Here is a 12,346-nt window from a genome sequence, read left to right as displayed (position 1 = left end):
TCTACAAAAAGCTATGGAACAAACGCAGCATGCTTTAGGACAGTAAAGAGGCAGTGGTTTCCACCAACTGAACTTCTGCCCAACAGAAAAATAATATTAGCTGCTTTTCCTTTTACGAGGGCAGCAGGGAAGGACACACAGGTAGGGAGGTGTGGAACGGCAGAAAGGGCCATCTAATTGTGATTTTGTCCACACAGTAGTCCTAAAGGTGCGATTGAAAAAAACCTCTCGGGGTCTAAGCCTACGCAATGTTAAGCGTAAAGAACAAATGTTATTATTTAGCAGCAAATGAGTGAGGTAGAACAAAATGCTGGGTACCATAGCTGCGTGTATGAGAACTTAGCTTCTTGCTTTTTGAAGAGGAGAGGAAACAAAAATGCATAGGTCTGTTTTGAGTATTGACTTTTAATAGCTTGTTTCTCATAAGGGAACAGGGGATGTTTTCTGTTTTAGAAATACAGGTATCAGTTGAGCTTTAAATACAGCCTGCTCCTGCCAACAGGTCATGTACATGATTTACTTGGCTTCAGTTTTTGCTTCTATGCGTTAAGCAACCTTCAACCTTCTTTTGTAATACAATATATAGACAAATTTAAGTACAGTAATAGTGTAGGTATTTTACTGTCTTCACATTTTTCTTGACATACTGGACAAAGCAATACATATCGGTCGGCCCCCAAGCCCGGGTTTCATACAAAGCATGTTGAACACTGCTTGCAGTGGCACACTTAACTTGCTCCCACATTTAATTTGCCAAATCTACAGAAACAGATCCTTTGGGAATATCAGGAATTATTTCCACCTTTGTCCAGTGACATTCAAATGCTCAGGCAACTACCGGTAACTTTCATTTTACGGTTACTAGAGATGTTGCACGCTGACAGGAAAAAGAAAGTTTTAGAACTGGACAAGCTATAGTAATCCAGGTTTTGTTAGAAGAATTATATACAAAAGGGGACTTTTATATATAGTTTTCAATCTGTAGTTTCATTTTTCAAAATAAAACCTGTATATATAAATGGATAACATTCAAGATCTGTATATGAATAACAGTTGCTTTCTGGCTAAAACAATACATTTAGACAGAATTTCACTTCCTGTTTTTCACTTCGAGTATGCTAGCCGGTCCAGTCCTTTGGGAAAAAAGTTCCATTTTTAAATCCTTTAGGATCCATCAGATTCATTATGTGGTAACGACCTTAATTTATACAATATACTATATTATGAGGTGAACTGAAGGGGATTAGATATGGAAGTATTGGTCTGGGTGCAGTAAGCCAAACAGCTGCTTGAACATGATACTACAGCTGAAGTAAGTCTCTGTCAGAATAAAAACCAACATTCATGAAAACAGCAGCAGCCATCAAAAACATTCACAACTGCAGGGATTTTTTTACTATGTGTAATTTTGCATTATAAGTAGGAGAAGCCACAATAGTTTAAAGCAAAATTTAAAAAATACCACTATAGTTTTGAATTTAATAATGTGAACTGTCACTCTTATAGCCGTTTATAGAAGTGTACTAAAAAAATTTACTTAAACATATGAATTTAAGACTTTCACTTTATTCAGCAAATTGGTTTATTTACACAATGGGGAACGCTGGTTGAATGCTGTCAATGTAATAAAAACAAATCTAACAGAGACAATACTGAACTCTCTCTATGTATTCATAGCAGAAGTGACAAACTATTTCCTTACCTGTATCAGGAACATCAAGCGCAACAATGGGACAGTATCATAGGACACTGATTTAACAATAAACCACAGAGGTCCAGTAATACTATGGCAATTTACTCATGTATTTACTGACTTTAAAAAAAAAAAAAAATTAAAAGTCAGCAATACCCAGTATAAATTTCTGTCAATTATCAGAGTCAAACTCTGATGCGTAGGTCAGTAAAACCTTATCAGATCATCCACGATTCATAAAGTGACCTGATCTGCTTCAGACCACTAATACGGAAACAAAATTGATGAGAACAGATTACCCTCTAAAAGGCAACAATGATCTGATAAGGGTTTAACTTAATGGAAGTTTAAAAAAAATTAAGAATTGCAGAGCACAGCCCCTATTAGAACAAGCTAACTTTCCAGACTTTCAAAAAAGACAAAAAAAAAAATTTTGAGAGAAAAAAAAACCAAAAAACACTTCAACATGAAGCTACCATACAAAGTTTCTTTTTGTTTTCCTTTTTTGTTGGGTTTTTTTGTTTCTTTTTTTTCTTTTAAGAGTTCAGAGTTGCAATTTAATCCTGGCTTTTTAGTGAGAAGGACAGTTTTGGCCTAGACTTTCCTTTGCCCAGGATAATTTTTTGCTCTTCCTTTTGCTGACGTTGTCTCTCTTGTTCTAGTTTCATCCTCTCCTCATGAATCTTTCTTTGTTCTTCAACAATTTTCAATTGTTCTTCAGCCTATATATGAAAATGGTAGAATTTAGGCCAGCATATTTTGTAGTCATAAAAGCAATTTACAAGTCCATATTAACTTCCAAACACGTCCAATCCTGCACAGGTATGTAAGCAGTCCTACCTGAGCTAGATGCCATAGCTGGTTTCAGGGAAGCTATTTAGAAAATGGTTATTTGAATTGAGTTTAGAAGAAACACTGAAAACTTCCTACAGCTAATGTATCAAGATCTTGAGTGCTCACATGCAATGTTTTTCAGCATTGCCTTGCAAACACCACATTACATTTTAATTAAGGAAGTCAGTGTATAGAGAGAAATTCCCGACACCTGTCATGTGTCAGATGAAGGCACAATATAATGAAGTAACAGACCTTCAAACAGAGGTCTCCCCACTCCAAAACCCACCTAAAAACCCCTCTTAATTCAAAACCATCTTTACTTGATTTGTAACAAGTCAATTCTTACATTGACTTATGGTTCTTACAGCTCTTCCAGTGGTCTTCTAAAGCTGCTTATTTTGTTCATTACGTCAGTTAATACTTTACAGTTTCTATTTGTTCCATTTCCACCATACGAAGTTGAGAAAAGGGTAAAACAGAAAGAGATCTAAAGCAGATGTCGTTCAAGCAAACAGTTTTAAGAAGCATCATCTTTACCTGAAAATGGTGTAATTACTTGGGTAATTGAAGCTGATAAGAGTTCAATCAGGATTTAGAAGCAGCTTTGTTTGGCTTATCATTAATTGATTAGAATCGGCTAAATCATATTGAATGTTCTCATGAGACAGGCACCTGCTTAAATAGGATTGGAGTACCAACGCAAGCTAGACTGTCATAAGTTAGACACCTTAAGCTTATGCTGAAAGCCCCTTTCAGCACTTGTACATCACCATTGTACTAGTCTCAAATCCAGTTTGTACTTGTCCTGCTCAACAAAACAGAATTGGTCACTTCTGCTCTAGAAGCTGAACGAGTTTGCAAACTTTCTTCAACCTTCCCTGTGAGATACATTTATGAATGTACTTTCTAAGTTCTGAACGCAACTACCTTCCTCTAAATGAACTGCTCCTGAACTATTTTTTCAGACTAGTCTTATTGCTAAGGATCTGGTCTCTCATGCTGAAGGGAAGGAGAGCAACAGTACTGACATAACCGGCAACAGCCGAGTTCAACTCTAGAAAGGGTCAATTTGTTTAATTGTGTTGCAAATCAGGCAGAGGGACCTGTATTCCCCTACAGAACGGTTAACTACATCTTCACATACCAGTTTAGCTTGTGCTTCTGCAATTTTTCGGTTATTCTCTTCTAGTATTCGCTCTAGTTCCTCACGCTTTGCACGCTCTTCTTCCTAAAGGGGAGGACAGGGCAAGATGTTAGTAAAGTAGAATACTCATTTCTGCATGTTCACTAATCTTTCTCAGAATTCTTCTGTGAACTGACTTAAAGTGGCAGCTTTACAGCCACCTATTTTGTCTCACAACGGTAAATTGTGCAGCCACTAAAACTGGTTTCTAGTACTCAATTTAAATCACCCCGCCCAGTCCAAACAGCAACCAACTAAACCCTCCCTAATCATAGAATCCTGACAATTTATTACTAGAATTTTAATATCACACAAATCAACAAGGACAACTACAAAAACTGGATAGTATTTACCAAATTAAAAAGTAAAATAGAAAATATAAATAAAGTGAATAGTTTGTCTCACCAATTAAGTATACCTACGTATTCTTTACCTATACTCCTTTAATCAGCATTAAAAGTTGAATATTTACTGTCTTGTCCAGTGTCCTGCAGAGTGTGCTCCTCGGCTGCCATACGCGCCAGCTTCCTCTTTAAAATGATTTGTACTGTTAGCTTGGCAATACCTGCATCAGCAGCTCAACCATTTATAAAGAAACAACATACAAGGAAGGCTGAGCTGAGGAATGCAGATGTTTATGATAAGAAGGAACAAAAATATGTAAATCATTCCTAAGGCAAACAATTAATAAGAAAAATACATTTACTGTTAGTGAAAAATACAAATGGTAATCCATACTTCATGGAGCTATGGGCTTCTTTCATGGGGAGAATGGACTTAACATTCAATATTTTGACAATTTTAAGACAGCTGAAACTGTCATTTGCAGTCTGAACTTGGAATTCAGGAGTCCAGGGAAGGCAAGATCAGGAAATAAAGCCTTGTAATTGTTGTTTTCTTGGTGAATTTTATGGAACTCTGTTATGCAAGTCATAAATATGAAGACTGCGTGAAAGCTTTTGAGGTGTTTCAGTTCACGTAATATATATATCCGAATTATTTTAGTATTTGGAAGATTTAAAGTTAGCCAGAGGTTTGTGTCTGTGTAAGAAAAAAAAGTTAATACGAACAAAGCAAGCATATGAAGAGAAAACTTCTTACTATGACTAGTAACCAGCTACTAGCTAGCACAGTTCACTCCAGGCATGGAAGTTTATTCTGCGTTATAAAGAACTGATGGGACTTCTCCACATCACACTGACAATAGCAAAAATACTTTTTAAAAAAAAAAAAAAAGTCATCCATCTGAACAAATGAAAACCTCTATACATGAAGCATTTGCTGACTACAGATGTCTAAATTCAACTTAAATTCTTTCATAGTAAAGTCTGAATTTGCAAGACAAGTGTAATGTATATTCTTAATATTTGTTGTAACTCAGTGTTCCCGTGGTTTTTTTGTTTGTTTTTTTTTATTAATTTAAAGATACTATGTGACAGACAAGTCACTTCTAGTATGAAGGGGAAAGCTTCATTGCTACTGTCTTTCCTTTTGTAAGCCAATCAATACATTAATTGAAAATAAATTGTGCAGGAAGTATAGAGTGAAAAAGGCATTTGAGACTTATGACTATTTAGCACAAACTTCCTTTACAGTTTAAAGTTTGTCTTGAATTTTCTGGATCCTGGAATGATTGGTGCAGGCAGGCGTCAAAGCCTTTAGTAGCAAATTACTGTCTCACAGAAAGACATTTTCAGCTTCTGCTCCAGCTGCTGATTAAAAAAAAAAAAAAAACAAAACGGAAAAAACCCCACAAAAACCCAAGTCACATGTTCAGCTTGACTTCAGACAAGGGCAACCTGCTCTTTTATAACTTCTAGGGAAAAAAAAAGTTGTTAGTAGTTATTAAAAATGGATATAATGATTTGGACATAGATCCTTCGTGAAGACGTGGATGGGCTTATGCTCGAAGTCCCAGAATTAGTCCAATGTATGCTCAAGGAAAATGTTCATTTTAAATGAAGAGTAAGAAACCTATTTGTTAAAGACAGGTACTGCAGCTCACTGCTGGACCCTGCTTTTTGCCTGACTGAAGGCAAAAGCCTCTTACAGTCTATGTAAACAAAATGAAACAAATGAAGGATACATAATTACAGATTTTCAATACCCTTCCCCAAAAATGAAAGGACCGCTGATAAATCCTGCAGCCATGGCAAAAGTTTCAAACAATTCTGAAATATGTAGGTCAGTTCCATTAAAAATCAAGTATCCTTGTTCAGGTTTTAGGAGAATAACTGTTTAAGTATCAGTGAGCTCCTCTGAATAGGCTAGAAATTAAGTTTCGCAGCAATGCAAGTTTATACGAGAAGGGAATTAGATTTGCTGTATTCCATCTCTTTCTGAACCGAACAGGAGGCACAAACCGACACTGAAAGTTTTGCCATGGACTGTCTCTACTTTCCAAACGACCGAGCGTTACCTCTCTGGCTTTTTGTGCTGCAAGTTCAGCTTGTCGCTGTCGCTCGAGTTCTTCGAGCAACTGTTTTTCCATGATGCGCTTAGCCTCCTCCACCCTGCGGAGAACCTCTCGCTCAATCTCATCCTTCCTTTTCTCCAACTCTTCTTCTACACGTTTAGCCACAAGCTCTTCCACTCTTCGAGCAGTTTCTTCCTCTATGAGTTTCTCTTCAATTTCTTGTTGACGACTACGAAATGCAAACACAAGGATTACCTTTTTAATCAATAAGAAATGGTTGCACTGAAACAAACTCTTTCAAATACACAGCATCAGCCACGCTACTGAATCACTTTTAAACAGTTTTACACCTCATACACACAGATCGTACACTTAAAGAATGTTTTGCCCTACATTTAAGGAAAGTGAATATTCAGGCAATCAGTGTTCCTGCCACAAGGAACCCATTCAAACTGTACCATATTTAGCATCTCTCCATATCTCAAGAGACGATGATTAAGAATACTGCTTATCATACTTCTTCTTCATCATTTGGGGGGGGGGGGGGGGGAGACCCCAGTCAACTTTGGCCATCCTTCACCCTTCAGGAATTTAAATACTCTCAATTTTAAGCCACATGTACCAATAATGTTTTGCAAAACCTTGTCTTAAAGCCACCACCTCAGATGCATCAAACTTATCTCTAATAACTAAAATAGAAGACAGAAGCAATAAAATTTGTGATTTGAATATTTTAACAAGAATTCCAGGTGTTGTATCTGTAATATAGTTATCCAATCATTTACCTTATCAAATTTCAAATACCTCAGCTCTCCTTAACTTATTTATTGCAGCACTCTGTTTCTACTGTAATTATCCAAAATAAAATATACCAATACCAAGCGCCAAATAAATCCTTGCAAACTTTACAGTTTTCCATGTTCCGAATTCTGGGAGCATTTTCAAATGTCATCTTCTCTTTATTTTTGTTTAGCAGCAGCATTACCACTTAGCCTGATCACTGTTTTAAGTTTTCATTAAAAAGGATACAAAAAGATTAGGTCAATTCGCAGGTTTATTACCAAATGAAGGAAAAAAAAATCTTCCAGGTCTTAATTACTAGTACAATATCGCAATTAGACATCCAAAGACCAATAAAAGTGAATAGTGTATAGCTATGGTTCATATAGTACTGTTTATTTAGAATCATTATGGGCTTTGGGGAGAAGGTTGTTCTTTTTAACCTTGAAACTGAACTTTCATTTTAAGTATTCTGTGAAGAACGGAACAATTTTATAAACATATCTTCTGGCCTGTCAGCACCAGAAATCCACGATTTAGAATAGCAACTACTGTTATAATATCCTAATATCCTGTCATTTTCATAATGTTTGCATTTTCTTATTTATATTGAGAGACATAAAAAAGCCGCATTTAAAAAAAAGTCACAGGATTTACTAACTTTTAGATTTCCCAGGGTACAATTTGCAAACATGCAATAGGAGATAATGAAGTAAGGATTACTGACCTAGATAAACAAGTGAAATACTGAGGTGAAAGGCTCCCACTTTCCCCTGTTCATGTATCTTCTTTTCAAAAGTGTACTGAACCAAACGGATAGTCTATCTCCTTCAGTAAGAAGTTCTGGAACCCTCAACTTAAACATTCAGCCCCAGAAGACAAACTTTATTCTTACGTTCCTCGGCAGATAGCAAACTTATCCCGTGGTGCATTAGGCCAGCATTCACTTTTCCTAAAGCGACACAAAAGATCTTGAGGTGGTCTTTTCAGAAAAACAAAAAAAACTAGACCACCACCACCACCATCCAGAAAAAACGCATCAACCCCATTCTGTTAGCGTGTCGCTGCCAAGCCACTACCTACAATCCTTTCTGGACAGATTTTTAAACATCCTTTGTATACCAAATACCCTTTTATTTTTAAAGGCTTTTCTTCCCTCTTATGAGTATTTATTCAGCTGCAAGTACTCTCACTGTCCTGTACTGATACAGGTTAGCATACATAAGAGGCTGTTCTACAGAAATAATTTTTCAGAAAGCTCATATTCACGTGTTTTATTGAACTATTTTAACTTTACGTTTAACATCAGGGAAATCTAGAATAAAAGTTAGCTAATTGAATAAAGATAGTACATAGTTACCAAAAAACCCCTGACACTCATGTCTCAAGTAAGTTTTCAAATATGCTCAGCAACTGATGATGTACTCAAATTAAGCGCTGTGCTCACACACGTTTCATTCTTCTCGCCCCAACAAATTCCATTCGAATTTCATTAAACCAAGCAAATATATCTTTTCACATCATAGACTATGACATTATTACAAATATATAATAATATATATAATGGCTTTGAGTTTATCAAGAAAATCAAATTATAAACACAGATATAAATATCAAGGATTTGTTCTGTAGTTAATACCAACCATTAATTATTTTTTTAACATTGCATGAACTTACAGTATTTTATGAACAGGTGCAAGTTTATCATCCAGACCTACTGAGCCACGACTTGAGAGCAACAGATAAGTTTTTTTCGTATGCTCCACTTACTTCTAAAAAGACTAATTTTATAAAATCTGCAGAAAAGAAACTGCTTACATTTCAGCAGATTTCTGAGGAAAAAAAATGTTGTACTTGCAAGGCCTTTACAGAAGACTAGCATTATAGGAAAAAGCAGAAGTTAGGCTATGTATTAAGATTTGAACAGACACGAGAAGAAGGTCATTTTCAATACATGAACTGTCCACTAGTTAATTCAGTCAGGAAGAAAGTACGTCCTTCCTTAACATGAGTATATACTAACATCTATGACACGATTTACAGATGACTTACTCAAATACCATAGTTTTCTACTCTATTGAGTTTTGTTACTTCATCTTTTTGAAATTTAAAGCGTATTCTAGAAGCATCCAAATTCTATACCCAATCTTTTCCAATATTGTTTCACCCTCAAAAGTTTACTATTCTGTTGCCAATATCGCTCAAATGTCATATTCCTCCTATACAGACTTACGGAGCATTTTAAAATTTCAAAGCTAACTTATATAGAAAACGTACTTGCATATGAACTCACACGAGTCCAGAAGACTAAGATAAACAATTCACTGTATTCTCAAATTGTTAAGCATGTTCCAATTTTTCATCACAGACATGCATGGAGTATTTTTTACTAATTTAGGTACTGATTAAAATTATAAACCACAAAATTAGGATCAGTAACTCAAAAAGCCTTCAACATTTTCACGTGTGTTTGTGTTACTAGCCAAGTTTTTGATGGCATCGCTGCCACATTCCGAAGTTAGCAAAGAAGATTATGGACAAACAAAAACGAAAGCGACAACTCGGGGTGACCAAGCCTTCTGAACTACAATCAATATTTCATTAGAATAACATCGCTGAAATAAAACTCAAAGCTCCACCTGAGAATTAACAGAACTACTTGGCTGTAGTGCTATTTGTGGATTCAGTGCTCCAACGAGCAAGGGTAACAGTCAAAGAACAAGAACCACTTTATCACAACTGTTAAAACCATCGTTATCTCTGCTGCATAAAGGCCTCTTTCATAACTCGACAGTATTGCTAAACGTCTTAACGCGCACCCAATGCTCATTAAAATAGAATTCATCTATCTCTGTAGACTTTATAAATAGCCACATTCCCCACAAGGAAAACTGGAAAAAGGTTTCAGACGAAACAAGTCACCGGATCTCACCGCCCCGTTTGGCAAGAAAATGGAAAGAAAACAAAACAAAAGAAACAAGATAACCCTAGCCGTTAAGACAACCGTCGCCCAGTAGTCCCCCAAACCCCACGCCGAGGAACTCGGGCCGCCTCCGCTCGACGCAGAACCGGCTCCACGCAGCCAAGGGGAGGGGCCGGGGCCGGGGCACAAAGCCCGCGGGGCGCGGGGGCCGCTGCCGCGGAGCGCGGTTTCCGCGCAGGGTGGGAGAGCGGCGGCGGCGGCTGGCTTCTCCCGCACCGGGCCTCTAGGAAGCGGAGGCGGGACGGCGGGAGCGCGGGCAGAAGCCGGGCCTCGGCGAGGGCCTGAAGGCCGTCACCCCGGCCGCAGGCGGCCCCGGGCTGGGGGAGGACGGCGCGCAGAGCACGGGCGCCGGGGCACCCCCCCTTCCCCCTTCCCCCCTCCCCCCCCCCCTCCGCGGCCGCCCCCGGGCTCACATTTTCCGCTGCCGCTCGAACTCCGCTTTTTTCTCCTCCTCCTCCCGCTTCTGCTTCTCGTCCAGGCTGCTGCGCTTGCTCACCGTGCGCCCGAAGATGTCGATGCGGTCGGGCGGGGAGGAGGCGCGGTCGCGCTCTCGCTCCCGGTCGCGGCGGGAGGAGGGGGCCGTGTTGGAGCGGGAGCGGGAGCGCGACTCCCGGCGCCGGTTCCGCTTGCTCTCCCGGGACTTGGAGCGTTTCCGCGCCCGCTCCTTCTCCCGGGAGCGGGACCGCGATCGGCTCCGGTTCTTCTTGTTGTGCTTGGAGCTCTTGGTGTGCTTGGAGCGGGACGAGCTCCGGCTGCGAGACCGGCCCATCCCGGCAGAGGAGGGGAGGAGAGGAGAGGCCGCGCCGGCGACCGCCCGGCCGCCCCCGTCCCCTTCCGCTAGCGGCGCCCGGGAGAGGTGCGGGGAGGCTCCGCACGCATCGGCGCCGCCCGGGCGGGCCCCTCGTCCTCTCCCTTCCCGCTGCTCCGCGCTGCGAGGAGGAGGAGGAGGAGGCCCCGAAAGCGGGAGCAAGTCCGGACGCAGGCAAGATGGCGGCCCTAGCAGAGCGGTGACTCTCCTCTTCCGCCCCACAATGCGCTGCGCCGCGCCCGAGCCGTTCGCTCCCCCGCCTTCGGCGTCGCGCCGGAGGAGCACGAACGCACTCGGTAATCTTCGGCGACCAATGGCGAGCGTCGCTCCAGGAGGGAACGCCCCCCCCCACTTCAGGCAGACCGTGTGTCCCCGCGCATGCGCGCAGCCCAGTCTCGGCGTTGCCGCCGCCGTTGCCGCCGGCGGAGGAGGCGGTTCGGGAGGTTACGCGGGGCCGGGCCGGGCCGGGGTGGTTAAGGGCGGCGGGGCCGGGCCGTCGGGGGTCAGCCGGTGCGCTGGGGAGCTGCTTCGCTCGCCGGTGTCCCCGGCAGCCGTGCTGTCCTTGCCGTTAGTGCCGCGGGGCCGGTCGGGCGGCGGCTGGGCCGCGGTGAGGGCAGGCTCCTCAGGAGTCAGGGCGGGAGAGGGCGGGGGTGTGTGTGAGGCGCTGAGGAGGGAAAGGTAAGGGGGGCCGCCTCGGGAAGCGGCCGAGGACGGGAAGCGTGTAAGGGCCTGCGGGTGTTGCCCGGCTCTCCCCTCCCGCCCCCCCAGCCCGTTTGCAGGGCAGGGTCTGCCCGCGGGGTCCCCCCCCACCCCGGCCGGCTTCCCCGGGGTGCGCTGTCCGGGGAGCTGCAGCCTGCCTGAGCGGTGTCCGGTGCCCCGCAGAGGAGAACTTACCGTGTCTTTCTTTAACTGAAGTTTTTTCAAGCTTTGATTGGTTTTGGGGTTTGGGTTTTTTGTTTTGATGTAGGAGGGAGAGGGAATCTATCGCTGCAGATTTTAAGGGAAGTTACGAAAAACAAAGCCCCCAATAAATTGTGGAAATTAATTTTTCTGAGTCCTCTGTCGAACCACATAGGCACCGGGGTCTATTTTGTTGTAGCTAATCTCTAACGTGGCACAGTGAATGGCTGTTTGGACTGTATGTAGGGTGAGTTTGGACTGTATGTAGGGTGAGTTTGGACTGTATGTAGGGTGAGTTTGGACTGTATGTAGGGTGAGTTTGCCTGTACACGTTACTATCGTTAACAACAGGTATGTAGGCAAAGCAAGCAGCCTCAGGTCAAGCGGAGAGTATGAACTAGTGGTTCACTAGGCATCTCTGTATGAGTTTTTTTTTGTCCCTGTTCTGCCATGTAATTGTTAGTCTTTTCTGCCATAACAAAATTTGCAACTGATGTTATTCTTGATTTCAGGTGGACTGGTGCAAGCTATAGATAGTTAAGCTTGCTCTCTACTTTCAGTGGAAATCAGCTCCTTGATATCTTTCACAATTGGTGGTGTGTGGTTTCTTTTTTTTAAATAGGTCTACATTTTTAGTAAGTTTTAAGTACAATTCTGTGGCGGGTTGACCCTGGCTGAACACCAGGTGCCCACCAAAGCTGTTCTATCACTCCCCCTCCCCCCTCAGCCTGACAAGGGAGAGAAAA

At 41.7% G+C, this 12,346-nt stretch overlaps 1 protein-coding gene across 2 annotated transcripts; it reads right to left on the bottom strand.

Annotated features, from left to right (window-relative positions):
• Nucleotides 1-385: 385 nt before the first annotated feature.
• ARGLU1 (arginine and glutamate rich 1) lies at nt 386-10,943 on the bottom strand. 2 transcript variants are annotated; one of them, XM_052785664.1, is made up of 4 exons: nt 10,306-10,936; nt 6,133-6,358; nt 3,675-3,758; nt 386-2,415 (listed from the first exon to the last, which is right to left on the bottom strand). In XM_052785664.1, exons 1-4 carry the CDS (start codon nt 10,659-10,661, stop codon nt 2,251-2,253), a joined length of 831 nt encoding a protein of 276 aa, XP_052641624.1. In that variant the 5' UTR covers nt 10,662-10,936; the 3' UTR covers nt 386-2,250. The 2 variants fall into 2 exon arrangements, 1 of the variants encoding a protein (XP_052641624.1); XR_008234908.1 differs by having other exon boundaries at nt 2,178-2,415; nt 3,675-4,243; nt 10,306-10,943.
• Nucleotides 10,944-12,346: the final 1,403 nt, after the last annotated feature.

This window comes from Harpia harpyja, chromosome 4, assembly GCF_026419915.1.
Source record: "Harpia harpyja isolate bHarHar1 chromosome 4, bHarHar1 primary haplotype, whole genome shotgun sequence".
Lineage (NCBI taxonomy): Eukaryota > Metazoa > Chordata > Aves > Accipitriformes > Accipitridae > Harpia > Harpia harpyja.
The sequence above is the reverse complement of the archived record's forward strand: the minus strand, read 5'-3'. Positions and strand labels throughout refer to the sequence as shown.